Below are 22,337 nucleotides of genomic sequence, written 5' to 3'. Positions count from 1 at the left end.
CTCTTCTTGTCAGTCAGTTCGACTCACTCTCCTCACTGGAGAAATGAAATCTGATCTGTGATGCTGTCGTTCGGCACGCTGCATTGAGCAGCCGCATTCAGTTTTTAATTGTAGTGTCTTGTTCTTTTACTTAACTAAATGATTTTTAGTTAGTCGATGACGCGGTGGGCAAGTGACGTAACCGGTGTTGCGGCTTAACACCGGTATCACCGTCAGCACCGTCTTATCGCGGCAAGTCTAATCTCAGGTATTTTCTTAATAATTAAGTATATTTATAATCCATTGCTAATCGACATAGCCTTTATTACAGTGTAGAATAAACAAAGTTATTTCAAACACTCGACTGAAGTTGTGGAGTAAAAACATGTTCTGTTTTGTTGGACAGCAGGTTTACAAACGCTTCTCATTACAAGTTATTACAAGGGAAGATGTCTGGTGTGTGTTGTTTTTTCAAATGCACATTATAAGAGGGAAGGTGTTTCCTCATCATATCAGCACATAAACTCAGGGGCACACAAACAGAGCTGATTCGGAGAGAAATAAAATGCACAAAAATGATGTAAATTCAAAACCGAAAACCGCAGTTCACAAGCGTGTACTGTGGATGTCGTACCAAGCGGTTCAATATTATAGTGAGATTGTGGCATCCCCTATATATATATATATATTAGTGGTCGACCGATATTGGTTTTTTGACAGCCGATGCCAATATCTTGGAAAGCAGGGTGGCCGATATAAAGCCGATATAATTGTATTTATTTTAATTAATATTTAAGAAATTTTAAATAATTTGAAAATGGATTAAAAAATACATTTGTAAAATAAACATACTTATACTTTAGATGACAAAGTATTTTCCACAAATAAATAAATATTTAATAAAAATATAATTAAAAGGGAAGTAAACTGAAACCAACAGAGCACTCTGTATTCTGGGAAGTTTGTGTGCATTGGGAATCATATTTTTTCAAGTAAAGCCAAGGTAACACTCATTTACATACAGCACACCGTGAAAATGACATGAATATGACAGTGGGCAAATGCATAAAGCGCAGCATAATTTGAAACCATAAATTTTATGTTTAAAGCATTAAATTTGCACGGACCGAAAGTCACGCAGAGAACACGCGACCATGCAGGTCACATGCACACTTCACAAGATCTCACAACTGGATTCGACTAAGTTTGCAAGGTTTGTGAAATTAAATTTTCATTAGCCATGCAAAGATTTGTTTAAATGATAAAAATGCGTATTTGCTGAATGCTGACGGCAAACGAAAAAGTATTATGTTTGCCTTTCTATTACTAATAAAATAATATATATATATATATATATATATATACACACATACATACATACATTTAATGTAGCCACAAATTATTTAGAGGCCTATGGCACTTTTTTATATACTTTTGAAAAGCTTGTACTGCTTCTATTATTGCACGTTTGGCTCTTTTCCAATGTATGGTACAGCTCGGTACGTCTCGCTTAAACCACCTCGGTTAAGGTTCCAAGCAAGCCATACCGATACTAAAACGTGACGTGTTAACACTGCAGATCATTGATTGGTCAGAGAAAATCATCACTACCAGCGCCATTGGATTTGCGACACCAATCCCACCCACTTTGAAGCGGTACTAACTGCAGTGGAAAAGCAAGCGAGCTGAGCTGAGCTGAGCTGTGCCAAGTCGTACCACACAGTGGAAAAGCGCCAATTGTGAAGCTCTGTTAAGGTCTGTTTTCAAAGGTGATCCTTGAATTAATAGTAAGTGGTCATCATTTGGTCATTAAGGGTGCCCTGTTAGACCTTTATATTTATAATATAATGTGAAAAATGATGCTACATCGAATCCGTTTCAGATTCAGGTTGCTATAGAATACAACTCAAATGATAAAATGGTCTAAAAAAAGGTCTAAAATATCAGCACTAATGCATCAATAGCATGCCATTTGTGATGTTGATAAGAGGATGTGTGCATATAGGGTATGAAACACCATTTTTAATCATTAAAATGTTAATATTGGCTAAATCAAAGATGCATGAACTTCTGAGAAAATGTTTCAGTCCTGAAACTTGCGTTGGTTTAAATGGGTTGGTTTAAGCGTGATTTAAACTAGTTTTTAAAAGCTTACTAGTCCTGTTGTAACTTGTTCGCGAGGGTGAAACTTCAGAGACTTGAGAGAGGATGGATTATTGGGTTTAAGAGGCTGTGCAGCATGGTTTTAATGCTGGCACAGTGAGCACAGGAAATCTTGTGGTGTAGTTGTAACTTGTAACACATTTTTGTCCCACACTGATGATGCACGCGGATATCATACTATTATATTATCAGTTAATAATTATTATTATTATTATTATTTAAATAAATAATAATAATATTTTGTTCGGGAAATACCACTTTAATAACACTTTAATTTATTTGAACAAGACACTATGGTAATACCATGTAGTGCTGGGTAATACAATGAATATTAATGATATGTTGCCGATAATGTTGCTGGTGATTTTTAATTTGTAATTTCAATAATGCCAGTGGTGTTCGAGTTTGATTCATTTATGTGAATCATTTCACTTTCAGTGAATCAAATTAAAACTCTGATTCAATTATTTGTTTGCGTGAAGTCTGTTTTTTCATATTATATTAAGTCATGTAATATTATAAATCATTTATTATTTCAAATATTTTTGTAAAAATATGTCTAGGAAAATATTGCTGTTCATTTCTATGTATTGGTCAATTAATGCATATCAATAAATTATTAAATAGCATTATTTCCTGTCTTCATTTAGTGAAAAGGAATCTGTGGATAACTTCTAGATTATATTAAAAAATATATCAATATTGAAACGTTGAAACTGTCTTTTTAAGCTTTATTGACTTTCTCTAATACAATGGTAAATGAAAATGGTAATTGTACAGTTACAATACCATGATATATATCAGAGTGCTGTGGTACCACCATCTTGCCTCATGTATTTTTGGGCCCGTAGCTTTAGAGTCGGAGTCTTTCTCTGGTGGCATGAATAAGATGTTCTCCTTGCCAACTAAGTCGTGTGTGTGTTTTTTGTTTAGTTTTTTCATCTTCTAGTTCCTGAGATTTCTACTTTAGTGTCTTAAGGGAACACATTGATTCTTGTTCCATTAGCATAATCATGTGCTAAATATTTTATTTTATTTTGTTTTATTTTAAATTATTTTTTTAAACATCTATAGATAATGTTTTTTCCAGTGTTGACACTAAAGCTCCGATCTGTAATTGTACATGCTTCAAATAAAGTAGAGAACATTACTGTTAATTGCTTATTATTCCTGCTGATCAAACATCAACTGATTAATCAACCTTCACAATATATATTTCCTTGTATACAAAGTGTCAATATAGAGCATGTGCTAAATATTATGCATGGTATAGAATTGGTGACTGACAGAGTTTTGTTTTTTGTTTTGTTTTATTTTACTTTACTTTATATTTTTCCAGTGTCCACACTAAAGCTCCAATCTGGAATTGTATGTGCCTTAAATAAGGTAGAAAATAAAGAAAAATGCTAGTTGCTTGTTTTTTAATCTTGGCATAGAAAACACATAAACACACACACACACACATGAATTATAGATAAGTCTTGATTTAATTTACTTCCAGTATCCGATGCTGATTATTTAAAAAAAACTCTAACATTGCCTGACATTTTTATGGTTACCAAAATGTCATATTTCAGAGTTAAATGTTTCATTATTGTTTACGTTTTTCAAGTTCTCATATGAGTCATATGCTTGTGTTTCAGGCCCATGATGAAATCTGTGCGCCGTAGCTGCCGTCTCCTCACCGCCTCCTGTTTCTCAGAGGGAGTGACTCAGCTGGTTTTTACTCCGTCCCGCTGGGTGTCAGGTGTCGTGGAAATGTTCTTTCCCATGAGCCTCTGCTCCGTGTCATCTGCTCGAGTCTGTCGGGGAAGGTATTGTTGAGGTCTGTGGGTCTCTGCTGATTTGCTTTTCATCCAGAAGAGACCCGGCCGCCAGCATCAGACGCTCCCTAATGGCTGACTTTCTTGTTTGTTGCTTTGAGAAATTGCAGAATAAAATGTAAAGATGAAACACTCAAGGCCTTGTGTTCGGTTGCTGGTTTGTGTGAAGCTTGTTTTGATGTGTAAACAACTCTTTATTGTTAAGGCTCTTTATTGTGTTGATGCAAAAATGTATGCAGATACATGGTTTACTGTAGCCATAAAGCAAGAAAGCATTTAATCAGTCAAATATGACTTCAACACACTTGTGACATGCAAAACAGAGTGTGTATATTTTAAATGTAAAATATACATTTATTTTATTTTAAATGTAAAATATACATTCTAATAAATATTTGCAATACTATTTACAGTACATATCACTATTATTATTATTATTATTAAAAATATTATTATTCTTGTGTTTCAGGCCCATGATGAAATCTGTGCGCCGTAGCTGCCGCAGCTAGTCAGATGATGCACCATGGCCAAACCGGGATCGGACCGAGATGGAGCCATGGTGGAGAAGACAGCAGGGAAGAAGGTGAGCAGGATCATTCCTCAAGGCTTTGTGCATACTTATTAAATGGAACAACATACTAGCAGTCAAAACACGTTCTGTGTAACTATCATATACTGTCTCTTTCTTTCTCTCAGAGTAAAGAGAAAATCTCTCCGTTTGCCAAAACTCCGAAGTTGGATCGGAGTGAAATCCTGGGGAAAGAGGGGAAGTCAAAGTCTTCCATGAAACGGAAGCTCTCCTTCACCGTCAGTCCGCCCCGGAACGAGGAGCGGGACTCCGACACGGGTCAGTCTAACATTCACTCTGAAAGTTCTAGTAGCTTGTGTCTGTGCCTCACTGCTGCCCCCTGCTGGTCACGTTTAAGACCTGTTTTTATTGCACAAGCTGTACTAGAGGGTTTTTTCAAGGGTGTTATGTAACGCTTAAGCCAGCCTCATCAAATACATGGGTCTCGTTCAAAAACACAATAGCTTTGACTCAAAAAGGAGAGCAGAAGATCGCGAGGGAATAATGAAAAATATATTGTCATTATTTTACATGGAGACTAAAATCTTTTGTTTAAGTCCCAGTTCTGTACTAAAATTAGGACTGGACGATATGGACAAAATTTATATAACATATTTCTTCATTTCGGTCGATATCGATATGAACAATATTTTAAAAAGCCTCAGAAAAACTGCCAAGAACGCCCACAACGGATGTCTGTACCTACAAACTTCTGAAAAATGAATTTGCCAAGTCTATGAACCCTCCTCCTATAAAACTATATAATATTTTAGAAATAAAAACGGTACAAAAAAATGTATATTCACCTTTTATTTATATTTAGCCTTCATACAAACAAGACATGTGAAATCACCGTCAAATAAACAAAAATTTATCGTGATATACAGTGGGTACGGAAAGTATTCAGACCCCCTTAAATTTTTCACTCTTTGTTATATTGCAGCCATTTGCTAAAATCATTTAAGTTAATTTTTTTTCCTCATTAATGTACACACAGCACCCCATATTGACAGAAAAACACAGAATTGTTGACATTTTTGCAGATTTATTAAAAAAGAAAAACTGAAATATCACAAGTCCTAAGTATTCAGACCCTTTGCTCAATATTTAGTAGAAGCACCCTTTTGATCCAATACAGCCATGAGTCTTTTTGGGAAAGATCCAACAAGTGGGTGCTGTGTGTACATTAATGAGGAAAAAAAATTAACTTAAATGATTTTAGCAAATGGCTGCAATATAACAAAGAGTGAAAAATTTAAGGGGGTCTGAATACTTTCCGTACCCACTGTATATTGATATTTAATTATTGTCCAGCCCTAAGTAAAATGCACTAATACTGTTGATTTATATAATAAACTATTACTATGAATACTACTATGCTAAGTCGAATAAGAATATAAGAATAGGCTGCTTAGAATATTAAAACTACAACATATAATCAAATAGGGCTGGTCATATGATGCTTTTAATATAACTTTAATGTGATTTTGAGCAATAATATAGCTGTGTCAAGCAATATGTAACTGTTTATTATGCGGTATATATATCCGTGCTGTTATCAGTGCATTATTTACATGTAAAAACAACAAAGAAACATGGAGTAATGCAAAAATACAAGCAACTATTTTTTTAATTAACTAAAATTAAACTAACTACATTTTTTAATTAAATAAATGTTCAACTTTTTTGGCACCGGTGTTTTTTTATAATGTGATTGTTTTTGTCAGATTTGTTTGAACAGTCTTGATATTTTGCTTTGCAAAAAATATTATTAGATGAAGTACCTGGATTATACAAAATAGGCATTGCAACATAAATATTTAAACACATTTTTTGTTGAATTGCTTAAAATAACTATAATTGTGATTATATGAAAAAGTCTCAAAATCTAAATATAAAATTTTTGTTAGACCCTAAAAAAAAAGTGTTATTTTAGTATTAATTGTTTACTACTTTTATATTATTATTTAATATCATATACTATTTATTAATATTTTAAATTGGCTTTTATTCTATATATTTTCAGTTTTCATTTCATTTTAGTTTTAGTAATTTTGTGTGCTTTTGCTATTTATTAGTTTTTGCTTTTTATAAATATTTCAATATAGCTTTAATTATTTTAATTTCAGTTTTAGTGTAGTACTGCAACTTAAACTTATTTCAGTTAGCTGCCAAGGCAACATTTCTAATTTTCACTTAAGTTTAAGTTTTTTTTTCTATTATTATATAATATTTTTTCTAATAATATCTAATATTTATTTCAGTAACAGAAAACAATTTTTAATAGTTTTAGTTAACATAAACAACATTAATATAAACAAAACAAATATTGTAGCTCCTCAGAAGCTCGTTGTGAAGATATAATTTGGTGGACTTTTATGTCTCTCTGTTTTGATGCGATTTGGATGGATTAAGGTTTATGATGTCATCTGTGGCTCTTAATATTTATCCCGGAGACTTTGAATCCTGTGCTGTGATTTGTCATTTGAGTGAGGGGCGGAGCCTGTGGGTGTAATCCGTGCTCTGCTCTCCCGTCCACCCCTTTTCCCCATCCACCTCTCGTACCCTGAACCCCCTTCCTTCCTTCCTTCCCTCCTCCTCCCGCCTCTCTGCTTTTGCACTGTAGATGACTCTGACCACGGGCAGTCGAGCGATGTGTGGGGAGAGAGATTACTTCCTCCCTGCAGGATATACGCAGGTAACTGCCTCTGCTAAAGTCGCCAACGGCCGCAAGCAGTCCCGAGACGCATCACGGGTTCATTTGTTTATCCGTCTCTGCCTGAGCCTCCGTCCGTATCAAAGCACTGGCTGAAACGAATATAATTTCCGTTAGGATACACTAACCGCTGCCGCATGACTTTGTCTGTCTGCTAGCCTTTTTGCATCACTCTCAGAGAGACAGTCGACTTTTGGTTACATCATTTTGCGGGGATTTGATGTCTCGCGCATCTCCCTTTCCGTCGGTTCGTTTCAAGGAAGCACACACACTGACACTTGGTTTATCCGCTACATCTGTTTTAATCGCATGCATTTCAGTAGCGTGCAAAGACTCGTGGGAACAGCGTTAGATGGGTAATGCATGTATCTGGCAGGCTGGAGAGTTTGCTACGCTGTTTTTTTCACATCAGCTGTTTGTTTAAAGGGGGTAATTTGTATCAGACGTCGACATTTTCGGGAACTGAGATGCATGAATGCAAGAGGAGAGCTGTGCTCATGCGCTGTTCATCATTTTGCTTTTTCGCTGCAGACAAAGATGGTCCGGAGAAGAAGAAAGTTAAGAAGGAGTCGGGGGCTAAGAAGTCGACCCCTGTGAACATTTTGTTCGGCTACCCTTTATCAGAGCGAAAGCAGATGGCACTTGTCATGCAGATGACGGCGAGAGACAACAGTCCAGGTAGGAACGATGAACACAGAATGCTTTTTTTTTTTTTTTTCACCTGTTCTGTTTTTCTAACAAAAAATCAGGTGGGTTTACATTGAGGTAGTTGCCACTGATTTTCTTTAGTAGATCGTCTGTATCTCTTTAATTTTATTTCTTCATGTTCAAAAGCCAATATTTGCTCAAATATATTGTGTATACATGTTTTCAGTATTTATTATGATATTGCGTCATTCTCTCAACAATGTTAATTCAGTATTATTTATATACTGTTATACTATGCATTATTATTTTAAATTAGCCTTTATTTCTATATTTTAATGTTTCATTTTAATTTTAGTTTGTTTTAATAATTTTGTGTTTTTTTTATTTGATCAGTTTTTTGTTTTTTATTGTTTTTAAGTTTGTTTATTTTAGTTGGTCAGTTTTGTTTGTTTGTTTTAGTTTTAGTAATTTTAGTACTTATTTTATTTCAGTTAGCTGCCAAGGTGGCATTTCTAAATTTCATCTTTTTTTTTTACATTTTTTTTTAAAGTTTTCATATAATATTTGTATTTTATTTCATTTCAGCTTTATTTCAATTAATGAAAATGATTTTTAATAGTTTTAAGTTTGAATGCTTTTGTCATTTTTATGAATTTCTGTTTTTTTTTTGTATTTTTATTTATCTTTAATTTGATTTAATTTTTTTAGTGTCATTTTTGTTTAAAGTTCTCATCTAATATTTATATTTTATTTAATTCTAGCTTTTTCTCAATTAAAGAAAACAATTTTTAATAGTTTTAATTTTAATATTTTTAGTACATTTTGTCATTTTTAATCATTTTTTTATATTTCTATTTAGCTTTGTTTTTTTTATTAATTTTAAGTTCATTTTAGTACTTTTATTTACGTTAGTTGCCAAGGCAACATTTCTCATTTTCATTTAAGTTTTTAAGGTTAAGCATTTTTTTATCTAATATTTATGTTTTATTTAATTTCAGCATTATTTCAATTAGTTTTAATTAATAGTCTTAGTTAACTATAATAACACCATCTCAAGCCTGTAGTCACCAGTTTATTTATGATCAGCTATGATGTCATCTGTTTGTTATCAAAGCGTTCACTTCCTTTTGTAGTAGACTCAGGTCAGATTGACAATTGAGATATATCGTATGACCTTGACATTCTGGTTAATCGGTTTGTAATCTCAGATACCACACCGAGCCACCCCTCTCAATCTCCGGCAGTGCAGAAGAAGATCGCTAGCAGCTCGTCCACACGACAGAAGGACAAAGTGAACAAACGAAACGAGAGAGGAGAGACGCCCCTGCATATGGCCGCCATCAGAGGAGACGTCAAGCAGGTGAAGGAACTCATTGGGCTCGGAGCGGATGTAAGCGTCAAAGATTTTGCAGGTGAGACTGTGTGTTTTATGCACATTTACAGGATCACATCACCCGTCAACAAGCTGTCAGTAGTTTATTTTCATGTTTTATGCAATTAAACAATCATCGTATATAATTTGTGACCCTGGAGCACAAAACCAGTCTTAAGTCGCTGGGGTATATTTGTAGCAATAGCCAACAATACATTGTATTGGTCAAAATTATTGATTTTTCTTTTATGCCAAAAATCATTAGGATATTAAGTATAGATCATGTTCCATGAAGATATTTTGTAAATTTACTACCGTAAATATATCAAAACTTACACTTTGATTAGTAATATGCATTGCTAAGAACTTCATTTGGACCAATTTAAAGGCGATTTTCTCAATATTTCGATTTTTTTTGCACCCTCAAATTCCAGATTTTCAAATAGTTGTATCTCAGCCAAATATTGTCATATCCTAACAAACCATACATCAATGGAAAGCTTATTTATTCAGCTTTCAGATGATGTATAAATCTCAATTTCGAAAAATTGACCCTTATGACTGGTTTTGTGGTCCAGGGTCACATTTGATTGCTTTGAACAGTTATAAAATAATATAGTCACTACTGGTATTGTTGCTACTGTAAAACCATAAATTAATATTTGAGTTAAATATTTAAATATGATGGTGGCTAATAAGTTACCACACTTGATTTCTAAGTAAGAGTAACTGTAGTTACTAAGGTGTTTTGCCAGATACAATTAACATGGTCAATTTTGAGTGTAAATGGTGGTGTCACCATTATTAACCTACATGTTTATTAAAAGAACGTTTTAACCCTGTAAAGCCTGAAATATGAAGTAATCGTCAGAAAATTGATAGTATGAATAGTCAGAAAGCAATTTATTGAACATTTAGACAAAACAGAAAGAAATCTAAAAAAAAAAGTTTGCATATGTGTTTGAGTATCATATTTGATACATCAGTCTTTTATGGCTCGTATAGTATGATATAGTGACAATACGGAGCTAAGATGAACTTCTGATAGCTTGTAATGTAAACCAATGAGCTCTTTATAACAGTATAGCAGACTAATTTCATAAAATGCATATATCAATTGTCAAAAAGCAAAAAGACCCATGAACCACAAGCTGAAGGTTTTGTACAATTATACTAAAAGGCCTATTACTTGCTAAAAAAAATTAATAAATAAATAAACTGTCAATCAGGCGACTGAAGGCATGGAGGAGATTATGTGCAACAACAAAGATCATGTTGATAGAGGCCTTAGAAATTTGCTTATCATATATGATAGTCTTTTTAGGGTTAAACAGTTTCCAATTTTCCTTCCAGATGTAGGATCTCGTGAGCTCATGTTGGTTTGTCCTTTTCTTCAGGTTGGACGCCTCTCCATGAAGCTTGTAACCTTGGTTACTATGATGTGGCGAAGGTTCTGATTGGTGCAGGAGCGGAAGTGAACACGCAGGGATTGGACGATGACACTCCGCTTCATGACGCCTCCAGCAGCGGACACAAAGATGTGAGTTTTACTTTAAATTATGACATTTATAGCTAGTGTTTGACCTACATGGATTTTAAAAGCTGATACTGATGTATCAGTTAATGTAAAAAGTTTGAGTGAATTTGTTTTTAATGATCTGAAAACATTTTAATCTTCATAGTGCTTTAACATTAATTTTTATTAATTAAACTGAATTGATGATTTGGAGCAGATAGTAAAGGAAACAAGTGTCTAACATACATGTCAACGCCTTTGATACTGTTTAAAAAGCATCCCAGAATGCAACTCGTTAAGTTGGTTGAGCGTGCATGAATGTAGACCAAGTGTGTCCAAGTTATTAGAGTGTCCAAACTAATTTAATGGCAACAAATGAAATGCTTACTTAATTTACATAATAACAAACATATTTTATTTTCATTAAGCATTAATGAGGCTGTGGGTAGATTTTAGAGTACAGTTTTTTTTAAATGGCAGAGTGAACACATTTATTGACTGATGACGATACTCTCAAAGTAGCCAAATATCTGTTGCAAGAACCTGTAGTAATTGTGAGTCTTTCTGATAATCTGATTCACCTGTGTACATTGTTTCTGTCATGTTTTGCCAAACCTTCATAGATTGTGAAGCTGCTCTTGCGTCATGGAGGCAATGCCTTCCAGGCCAACAAGAGAGGGGAGAGACCGGTTGATGTTGCTGACTCTCAGGAGCTTGAGCAGTTACTCAAGGGAGAGATCCCACTCTCTGAAGCAGAAGAGAGCTTTTCAGGTACGGAGACAGTTGGCAGGAGATTTGCCAGTGCTGTTGCTACTGGCATTTCTTTTTAAATATTTTTATTTTTTTCGGATTAAATACAAGCTCTGTCAACATTTACAGCATGCTGTCAGACATGCTTAGCAATCTCTGATGCAGAGTCCAAGTCAAGTCAAATCCATTTTATTATTAGTTTTCTGCATTCTATAGGTTTTGCGTGAGCATTTATTTTCTATGCATTTTGCAGATGCTTTTATCCAAAGCGACTTGCATTGCATTCAAGCTATATATTATTTTTTTCAGTTCATAATTCCTTGGGAATCGAACCCATGACCTTGCTGTTGCTAGTGCCATGCTCTACTGTTTTAGCTACAAGAATTTCTCATATTTTTTAAAAGAATGATTATGAAGTTTAACTTGCATTTAAAGGTAAAGTTTTTTTTTTTTATTGTTTTTATATTTCTGTAAATGCTCACTCAATAGGAAATTTGTCTCTGTGACTGACTTAAAAGTCACAACATTTATCAAAACGTTGTAATATTTAGATAATTGTTCTCTTTGTAGACCTAAAGAACTGAGTCCAAGTCAAATCTCAAGTAACTTTCTTTTGCATGCTGTTGATTACCTCACACAATAATTTTATATCTTTCACTTTATAAAGCAATTTAACTGATGAAAAAAAATTGTTGGTTGAGCCTTTGGAATACTAGGTACTAGTTCTGCTTGTGTCACTTACATTAATCTCTATTCAACCCCAGATATCTTTAAATTCTTTTAAATTTGATATCATAGCGTATTATTAATTCCCTTTTTTCCATTATTTTGTATGCCACAGAATCAGAGGACCCACCTTCAGTAAATCCATCCAGTGTAGACGAGAACATGGAGTACTCTGATGCTGAAAAAGACTCTGACAGTAAATCGACTACAGTGAAGGCCTCATCATCCATGTCAGGGCTGGACGAATACGAGTTTAAGGATGAGGAAGAGGAGGAGGACCTCAGTAAGGCACTTAATGACCGACACATCCTACGGCGAGAGCTTCGGCAAAAGGAGGAGGAGGAGAAGGAAAGGAACCACTATGCTTCCAAACAAGGCAGCAAAAGCGACCAGTCGACGCCGACGTGCAAGTCGAAAAAAACAAAGGCGTCCCATGTCTACTGCAGTTCAGACAGTTCGAGCGATGAAGCTGAGGTGCCGACAGAAAGAAGGAACTCGCCCACCAGGTCGGTCAGTGTGGATGCTCACAAAACGGACAGTAGATCGAAGAAAGAAAGCTTGAATCTCATGCCAGTGGAACAGAAAGAAAAAGGTAAACAGAAGAAAAAGAACAAGAGCCAAAGCAAAAACAAGGAGAACCAGGAAGTCCGAGAAGAAGGGAAAGAGAACAGCAAGTCCCTTCTGTTTTCCTCGGCAACTGTGTCCGACAATTCTGACAAGGGCGTCAGGGAAGAGGACTCGTTCAAAATGTCATTCAGTACAAAGGATGACACATCGGTCCACCTCTTTCACCTGTCTGTAGTCAAGTCCCCAAAGCTGAACCACAGCCAAACTGACAAGCAGACAACTCCACTGAAACAGGAAAACGCTAAGACTTGTGTTTCTATTGCTGATGGATCCTGTCCAGGGGATGGCGTCAAATACAACCACTACACAGAATCTGACATCTGCACAGAAGGTTCTAGCAGTAAGAGCTGCAAGCACAAGGAAAAGAGCAAACATCACCACAAAGAGCTTAACTTGGACGGAGATGACGGCAGTTGCAGTCCTTTCAAAGACAGTAGTCTAAGCAACAGTATGGACAGTTCTGAGGCTGTATTCAGGAAGACTGACAAAGATGGGAAAGTTGTAAAAAAGCACAAGCTGAAACACAAGGAGAAGGAAAAGTATAGGAAAGAGTATGAAGCCGAGAGGAATCGCCACTGTCAAAAAGAGCCACGCAAGGATGGACATAGGAACATGGAGTTTGATCGGGAGTTTTGGAAAGAGAACTTCTTCAAAAGTGATGAAAATGAAGAACTCACAGGCAAATGTGAGATGCCTGCTGGTGGATCTCCTCCGAAATCCTCAGACTCCTCGCCTGTTAAAGAGGAAAGAGGGGCATCAAAAGACAAACATTCAAGCAGTAGCAGCAGCAGCAGCAGCAAGGACAGAAGGCCAAAAGAGGAGAGAGAAAAGGACAAGTCCATTAAAAAAGAGGTGCCCCTTAAAGAGGAGCGGGGAAAGGACGGAAAAGGAGATGAAGTTGATGACCGGACTGAGGGTTTTGGCTCTGGCCGATTTCCTGACAGCTCACTGCACAGTTCAGGAGTGAAAGAAGAAGTAGATGATAAACCAGTCACTGGCAATTCAGCTGACCAAGATCAACTGGAGTCTCCAGAGAAGAACTTTCGAGAGAAAAATGATAAGCGACCTCCAACAAAGGATCGGGAGTCTGAAAAGTCTGATAAGAAACATGCAGATAAAGATAAGAAAGTAAAATCTGAGCATTTAGCTGACAAGCCTGAATCTCACAACTCTACAGATCGGTGGAAAGAAAAGGAGAAATTAACAAATATTTCACATTCGTCCAATGATAAGAGCCATAAAGAGGGTGACAAGCTCAAAGCAATGTCTTTAATGAAAAAGCACGAAGAGAGCAAGAAGAATAAGGACAAGCTTGACAAAAGAGCTGAGAAAGAGCACTCTTCTGGTGACCACAGAGACAAAGATAAAACAAGTTCTGAAAAGAAAGGCAAAGCCCCCGAGAAAATCACTGATCATGGAAAATCTGACCGCAATAAAGAAAAAGAACGGGACAAAGATTCTGACAAGAGGAAAAAGGATAAATCAAAAGAGACCACCCCCTCTTCCTCATCCTACTCCAATCTAAAGTTGTTATTGGAAGAGAAGAAAGGTTATGTTTGTGAGAACAATAAGGTTGTTTCATCTAAATCAAAAGAAGAGGCAACCAAGCCTCAAGAGAAAGACAGAGATAGAAGAGAGAGGGACAGAGAGTCTGAAAGGCATCGAGACCGTGAGCGGGACCGACACAAGGAAAAGGACAAAGATCGATCCCAGCTGAACAGGGATGGCAAAATTAGCAAGCCGAAACTAAGTGAAGTGGACTCCAAAACTAAGGTAGCACCTACTCTAAAGGATACTCGTCCCAAAGAAAAGAGGTTGGTGAACGACGACCTCATGAAGACCAGCTTTGAACGCATGCTCAGTCTCAAGGACCAGGAAATTGAACAGTGGCATAGGAAGCACCTAGAGAAAATCAAGCAGAAGGAACGTGAGCGGCTAAAGCAGCGTCCAGGAATTGACCCTGGGAAACAGAAAAGCAAGGAAAAAACTAAAACAACCTCTTCGTCCAGTGAGCCTTGTCTATCCAAGGAACTAACTCTGTCAAAGAGCTCAGAAGCACCAGATGGGCACCACGAGAGGGTCTTGAAAGATGCCACCAGTGGAAGAACGCTCTCGCTAGATGCGAAAACCTTCGGGAAGAATGGACCAGTCATAGAAAACAATCTCAGTCGGTCTCCGAGACCAGAGAGCGAAAAATCTGGCGTTATGTCAAGATCAGTATCCATGATCTCTGTGGCAAGTTCAGAAGATTCCTGTCATGCAACCACACTGACCCCTAGACCAATTGAATATGATTCTGACGTGAACATGGAACCTTCAGATTCTCAGCCACCTCTCCTGCAGTCTTCCCTCATTGCACAGTCCTCCAGATCACCTACTGTTCAAGATAAAGATACCAGCAGTCTTCCCGAAGTGGCTCTCTGCAATCGAACACCACTATCAAGCAGACATGCGTCCCCATGCTTAAGGGCTATTCTGGATGAAGAAGCCAAGATACCACCAGCTGAGACTAGACTGACAGAAGAGTCTCAGATAATCAGTATTGCATCACAGCCAAGCAGTGAGCAAGCTGCGGTTCATCAAACCGAGATTAGCGTGCTCCCTGTTCAGGAGACTCGGAGCAGTCAAAGTCTTACTAGTGCTTTTCCAGAAAGTGAAAATCTGACTAGCAATGAAGGTGAAGACGTCACCCCTGTTTGTCAAGTTCAACCTTCATCACACTTGCGAGAGTCTAGTGCTAAAAACCTAGGTAGCCTAACACAGGCTAACAGTGTGTTTCAGACCCATTTGCAAGAGCAGAGCAGTTCTTGCAACACTAGTAGTCAAGTAGAACATGCAAGTCTTGGTCAGCTTGACATCCCTGGTGCCGGAATGACGGAGGGATCAAACAAGGAGTCGTCACTAGGTGTTGCATCACAAGTTGCATCATTTCAGTCTTCTCACACACAAAATTCATCTGACAACTGTGCACCTTTGTATTCTAGTAGCCAGCAATGGGAAACTGGCGCCGTTATCCGTAGCGAACAGACATTGACAGCAGACTCTGATTTGAGGCCAGAGCAAAGAGAAAAACCCTTGGTTGTTTCTGAGAACAAAGTGGACAAGAGTGGGGAAAGCGTCAGCAAAACAGATTGCACTCCTAGTACATCTATTATTTCATGTAGATCCAGCTCTGAAGAAACTACTAAACCACTGCTGAGAACAACCAGTGTCCAAGAGGATACAGAAAAGGGTGATGGAAGAGTGCAAGACGAAAGTACCTCAAGGTTCTCCAGTGAGCCATTAGTTACAGTCGATGCTCAACCAGAGAAACCTGAGCAAGGCCTTCATACAGCTTCAGCAACAAATGTGTCTCGCTGTGCCAGTCCAGAACGGATCCCTGAGGAGCCCATGGAGGTGTCTGAAGATGTTTCAGACAAGAACCGAATCACAGAAACGGATGGGGTGAAAGTGTTATCCTTAGAAGAAGGTGCAACAACCCAAGCTCTGTCTGAAAGCAAAGCTGATGTAGAGACATCAGACCAGCTTGCTGTTGAGGAGAAGCCTATGAAATCAGACCTTCAGGCTAATGTAGAACAGGGTCAAAGCAGTGCTGCTGTCCAGCCTGATAATCAGGCAGAGCCTCCCAGTGGTGCGACCTCAGGAAGTTCCTCCCCGATATCAGTTGTGGAGAGAGATTCCGATACATTTGGGGCCAGAGCCAAAGTCCAACTCCTTGAAGAAGAAGCTGACATGCAGGTGACCCATCCAAGGAAAAGAAAAATGCCTAGGGCTTCTCCTCCGGCCCAAGTGAACCTTACGGCTCAGCAGGTCAGAGAAAAGACGCAGCAGTCCTTAGCTGCAATTGTAGATGCGCTTAAGCTTGAAGAGATCCAGCCTTACCAGACCGAGCGAGCAAACCCATATTATGAATACTTACACATTCGCAAGAAGATCGAGGAGAAGAGGAAAGTACTTTGTAGTGTCATTCCTCAAGCTCCTCAGTACTACGATGAGTATGTGACATTCAATGGGTCCTATCTGCTGGATGGAAACCCTCTCAGCAAGCTCTGCATCCCAACGGTATGCTTCCATTCTGTGAAAGTATTGATTGCAACTCAAATTAAAATGCTAAAATCTAAAGTCCTGCTAATTCTATGCTTTTGTAGATAACGCCACCTCCCTCACTACCTGAACCACTGAAAGAGATGTTCAAACAGCAAGAGGTGGTGCGGATGAAGCTAAGACTGCAGCACAGCATCGAAAGGGTAAATGGAACCGAGAATGTACTGTATTTATTGATCATCAATCTCTAGACCAGGGTTTTCTCGAACTGAGGGGCTATGGACCCCTAGGGGTTCATGATAGAACTGCAGGGGATCTGTGAGAAAATGTGTAAATAATAAATAAATAAACATAAATATTGCATATTATTTTTTAACATAAAAAATTTAAAGCTACATGTATTAATGATAATAAATGATCATTCTAAAAAAAATAAAAAAAAATAAAAATAAAACTCTTACATTTTAAATAAATACAATTTAAAGATTTTTTTTTTTATAAATAAAAAACAATAAATGAAATATTAAAAAATATTCTTAAAATAATATAAAAAATTAAAGAGTTAAATAGAATGATGATGATGATTATCATAATTTTACATGTTATTAGTTGTATTGTTCATAATATTTAGGTTTGGAAATCTCTTACAGATATGTAGTTACTAAATGGTAACATAAATGATGTATTATGTAATTATGTAGAAACATAAATGTTACAAAAGTGTCAACTTTTGAGCCTGCTTAATTCTATAATTATGTTTAAAAGCATCTACATTCATATGCAGAAACAGAGAAATATTATTTTGTTTTAGGCTATATATTTATTTGTTTTTTAGCTTCAGCTTGCTGCATTTTGGTTGCAATAAAGATGACTTAAAATGACTGAGGCGTTTGCTCTTCCAGGAAAAGCTGATTGTATCCAATGAGCAGGAGGTTTTGAGAGTTCATTACCGTGCTGCAAGAACACTAGCCAATCAGACGCTTCCATTCAGTGCCTGCACAGTTCTATTGGATGCCGAAGTATACAACATGCCCCAGGACGTCCAGGTAAATGGCCACAATATTAGGACATTATTTTAAATTAATTAATCTAAATTATTTTCTGCAGTCAACATCAAGTCAATGGAGCTTAACTTGTTTTGATTCTGGAACGTTCTTTTAATACCTCAGAAAAACAGTTTTGCAACATATGGTTCATCTTTACTAATGTCTTTTTTACATTTCAGGGTGATGATGGGAAGACCTCTGTCAGAGATCGGTTCAATGCGAGGCAGTTTATGTCTTGGCTTCAGGATGTAGACGACAAGTTTGACAAGTTGAAGGTACAAAAGCAAATAGAAATAGGAAATGAAATGCAACAAACAACTAGCATCTGTAGAAATGTCATGGTACATCGGTCCCAAAAAGTCTTTGGACACATTAGCCACACTTAAACACACATTAAAGTTTTAGTTTAAAGTTTAACAGATCAGGGTTTCTGCTGGTTTTATGAAGGTGAAATTGTCCTTTTTAAGACGAAGTAAAGAAAATGTAAGCAATAAATGGAATGGAATATGGTCAATATGGTCTCTAAATGTCTTGTATTAGCAACACTTCAAACTTTGAAAATACAACTTCCAACAGACCTCTGTTACTTTTTAATTCTTTTTACAAAAATAAATATACAAAAAATAGCTTGAAAAGCTGTGCTCCTAACCTCTATAAAATAGAAACAACTTTTACAGTACTTTCTGATCACACTGCAAAAAAAAAAAAAAAAAAAGTGATGGTCTTCCTCAGTATTTTTGTATAAATATTCTTAAATCAAGATACATTTACTTGATAAGCAAAATGACTTTATGATTAAAGCAAGAACAAATATCTGCCAATGGGCTCAGAAAAATAAACTTAATTTAAAGGGAAAATTTAAAGTTCCCCCCATTGACAGATGTTTGTGCATGTTTTAAGCATAAACTCACTTAATTTTGCTCAGTTTCTCAGAAGACAAGACTTCATATGTTCAGCCTGCATCTCAAGTAAATGCATCTTGATTTAAGGATGTTTATATATTTGTATTGAAAAGCAAAACAAAAATACTGAGTAAGATTTATTGCAGTGCATCACTTTATGAAGACTTTCTGCTCCTATTAAAGACCTTTTTAGGCCTTGGTTCTTGGAAGGCTAAATTAAGACTTTAAAGACCTTTTTAAGTCCCTGTCAGATAATGACATTTCCAATAAATTAGATTTTATTTGAAATAATGATAGCTACTGCAATATTTTGAGCTCACATGCCGCTTTCTGAGTCGATTTCTGTCCTTGTGTGACTGACTTGAATCTCTATTTTCCTGCAGACGTGTCTCTTGATGCGTCAGCAGCATGAAGCAGCAGCGTTAAACGCCGTTCAGCGTCTGGAGTGGCATCTGAAGCTGCAGGAATTGGATCCTGCCACTTACAAGTCTACCAGCATTTTTGAGATTCCCGAATTCTACATCCCCCTCGTAGAGGTCAACGACGACTTCGACTTGACGCCGATATGAGACGACGATTTAGTAGCTGTCGGACCACGACGAGTGATGATGTCAAGACGTGAGCGTAGGGAGAAAACACGAAGCACTTGATTTGGAGGTGTGCGTGCGTGCGCATGTATGTTGTGTGTGTGTGTGTCATGGTGCACATGTCGTTGACCGAACGCTTTCTAATAAAAGAAGAAAAACAAAGAAAAATAACACAAATAAGCGCTGCACATCCAGGCTAGCTGTCATCACCAGTTCAGTCTGTGTTTGCTGTTCTAGTTCTGGTTCCCGGTCCAAACGCGCTTCACCATATGGGCGCCAGATTGGCTCTGATAGACTGCAGGCCTAAATAAAACGCACTTAACCCTGAGGTCCACCATCCAGAACGGTAGACCGCGGGTCGACAGAGGAGTATCGGAAAAACCAGCCTCCGGAGGGTAAAGACCACCATCGGAAAGCGTGCGAGAGAGATTTTCCTCCTCCGTTAAGAAAGAGATCTCAATCCAACATGTTTCTACAGTGAGTGTTCATAGATTATGTATAGATTGTGCTCCTCATTTTTTAACTTATTTTATACATACTGATTGTGCATTTGTAAATAGCCATGTAATTATTGTTTTTAACTTGTAAAAAAGGAAAGAAAACTTAGAGGACGGAAAAAATTTAAGTAATAAATATTTTGATTGTAAACTTTGTTTTGTCTAATGTTTAATGGACCAAAGTTGTTTTCACATTGAAGTTCTTTGTTGTTGTTGTTGTTGTTGATGTTTGCTTAACTCTTTAAGCATGTGTTTTGAAATACTTTTGTTTTATTATTATTTTTATTCCTCTTTTATCCCTTTGGCATTCATCATTGACTTGTGATTTCTATAATGTGCATGCTTTCGCAAGTTCGTTCCTTTCTAAAAAGTTGTACCGTGGTGAGGTTTACTGACGTGGTCCTGGTTCTTTTCTGCCATTGTTGTATCTGTTAGTAACATCCACTTCTTGCGTGTTGTCCCTTGTGTCTTGCGCACATTTAAAAGAAAAAAAAAAAAAACGAAAAAGTTTGTTGTGGTTTCTCGATATGAAAAAATACCCTTACTTTTACAGTTTTAATGTGAGATCACAACAAAACCTATTTTTTACAACGTAATGCCTTTTGAACGATGGTTCTAAAAATATGTCTATTTTAATATTTACTTGTTACATGAGGATGTACATATTTGTAATATATAATTGAATAAATTTTATTGGTTGTGAAATATTTTTTGCCCTCTTTTTATTATTATTTTTTTTTTAAATGTCTAAACAGGATTCCCACTGTCATGGACATGGAAACATTAGTCTATTAAATCTTAAAAGTCATGAAATTTACTAGTGAATATTAATGTTTCTATACTCTGCATAAATGCTCAAAGCAAAATTCTCAATTGAAACGCTCAAAAATCTGGACTTTTTGGACACATTTATATGTAACTTTTTGGGTACAGATGTTTACGCATGCATGCATATAAAACTGATTTTTTTTTTTTTGTCCAGCAGATGGCAGAGTGGACGGATTAAACAATATTAATCAACATCAAAACTATCTAAAAACGAATTTAGTTTAGTCTTTATCTGTATGAGTGTATGAATATTGCATTGTTTTGGAGCTATAAATGTTTTTAAAAATATAATTATATTATTTATAGAACACTAATATTGATATAATTAAAATTCTTAAATTATAATAATAATAATAAATATTATTATTAATTTAAAATATATATACATATATAAATATTTAATAATAAAAGCAATAACAATACTAATTCTTATTAAAGTGAATAATAAAAATAATTTATAATTCGTATTATTTAAATTATAATTTTATTTCTTAAAAATATAATTATAAATAATAATAATAGTAATAATAATATTGGATAGTTAATAGTGATTGAACCACCAAACCTTCAGTTAGCAGTCCAAATCTTGCTTTTGTTGAGCCCTTTTGAAACTTTTAATAATTTGGCTGATCCTTTTATTCAAAACGACTTACAAATGAGAAAAAAAAGCCCAACAGTTTATCATAAGGAGCCAACAACATTAGCAATACTGAGTAATCTCACCACACTCCTCCTGCTGAGATCAGAATTCATCGGGCTGCGATACGTAAATCTGCACCGGGGACTGTGATTGGCTGAAACCCACCAGCGCTGTGAAAAGTAACGGGTATCATGTGACCTCGTTTGTGCGATTCATCCTGTTTTAGCAGAGCTCTGAACAATAATCGACGCCAAATAATAACACTGGACATTAAATACATAGCGAAGAGTTCAAAAGATTTATTGTGCAGATTTGTGGTTTCCGACTCATCCGAAACAACTTCCGGGCCAGTAAGCCACGCCTCCTTTGGGACACGTGTGTTATGCTAATTGCCGTTCTACTCGCTTCCATTTCTATGAATCAAAGCCGCTCATGTTTCTATTCAGAGTAAAAGGAGCCAAGACAAGAGATCCGCATGAGAGAAAGTCAAAAACCAAAGGAACGCTTCAAAGTGACACAGTAAGTACGCTTATTTTATTTGTCAAATACATGTAAAGATGTGACGTAAGCCAGATGTGTGACGTGATAATCCTTAGTGTTTTTGCGTCATGTTTGCGATAATTGAGAAACACCAGCGCTTTTGGACGTCAGTGCGTTTTTGTGCCTATATTGTTCAGTAAATGAGTCTTTGTGGAGTTTCTGCAAAGCTTTTCTTTGTTTTTTGTATTTTATGTGAGGAAGAACGTTCAACACGCCATTGAAAAGTTTCTCAGTGTTCTGCATTCCATATCTGTGTTTAATTTGCTTGAATGTTACGTAGCTGGATTATATTTTCCAAGTTTGCTTAAAAAAAAAAAAGTTATTTATGCTATGCATAAAAGTGCTGAAAGTACTGTTTTTAATAT

The 22,337-nt window shown here is 36.3% G+C and overlaps 2 protein-coding genes across 7 annotated transcripts in view; both read left to right on the top strand.

Annotated features, from left to right (window-relative positions):
• The window catches only part of LOC107754582 (ankyrin repeat domain-containing protein 12-like), an 89,365-nt gene that overhangs the window by 54,841 nt on the left and 12,187 nt on the right, over window positions 1-22,337 (top strand). The window contains exons 2-14 of one of the 5 annotated variants that reach the window (XR_001641601.1): window positions 4,435-4,548; window positions 4,662-4,812; window positions 7,160-7,231; window positions 7,781-7,927; window positions 9,106-9,309; window positions 10,667-10,809; window positions 11,409-11,556; window positions 12,377-16,950; window positions 17,037-17,135; window positions 17,835-17,978; window positions 18,158-18,253; window positions 19,264-19,537; window positions 19,705-20,488. Coding sequence is in view for 3 of the 5 variants with exons in the window: in XM_016571076.1 (XP_016426562.1) it covers window positions 4,489-4,548; window positions 4,662-4,812; window positions 7,160-7,231; window positions 7,781-7,927; window positions 9,106-9,309; window positions 10,667-10,809; window positions 11,409-11,556; window positions 12,377-16,950; window positions 17,037-17,135; window positions 17,835-17,978; window positions 18,158-18,253; window positions 19,264-19,449 (6,024 nt within the window). In the remaining 2 variants the exon portion in view is untranslated. Of the gene's footprint in view, window positions 1-4,434; window positions 4,549-4,661; window positions 4,813-7,159; window positions 7,232-7,780; window positions 7,928-9,105; window positions 9,310-10,666; window positions 10,810-11,408; window positions 11,557-12,376; window positions 16,951-17,036; window positions 17,136-17,834; window positions 17,979-18,157; window positions 18,254-19,263; window positions 20,489-22,337 lie in introns of those variants that run through there. The other 4 variants (XM_016571076.1, XR_001641600.1, XM_016571075.1 and 1 more) reach the window with 4 other exon arrangements.
• Window positions 21,799-22,337, top strand: part of twsg1a (twisted gastrulation BMP signaling modulator 1a) — an 11,613-nt gene continuing 11,074 nt past the window's right edge. The window contains exon 1 of one of the 2 annotated variants that reach the window (XM_016571080.1): window positions 21,799-21,951. In XM_016571080.1, coding sequence (XP_016426566.1) covers window positions 21,865-21,951 — 87 coding nt within the window. In that variant the 5' untranslated portion in view covers window positions 21,799-21,864. The remainder of the gene's footprint in view (window positions 21,952-22,337) is intronic. The other variant, XM_016571081.1, reaches the window with a different exon arrangement.

Source organism: Sinocyclocheilus rhinocerous, unplaced genomic scaffold (assembly GCF_001515625.1).
Source record: "Sinocyclocheilus rhinocerous isolate Xijiao unplaced genomic scaffold, SAMN03320098_v1.1 scaffold472, whole genome shotgun sequence".
Classification (NCBI taxonomy): Eukaryota; Metazoa; Chordata; class Actinopteri; order Cypriniformes; family Cyprinidae; genus Sinocyclocheilus; species Sinocyclocheilus rhinocerous.
Note: the sequence above shows the minus strand (reverse complement) of the source record. Positions and strands in the feature narration are given on the sequence as shown.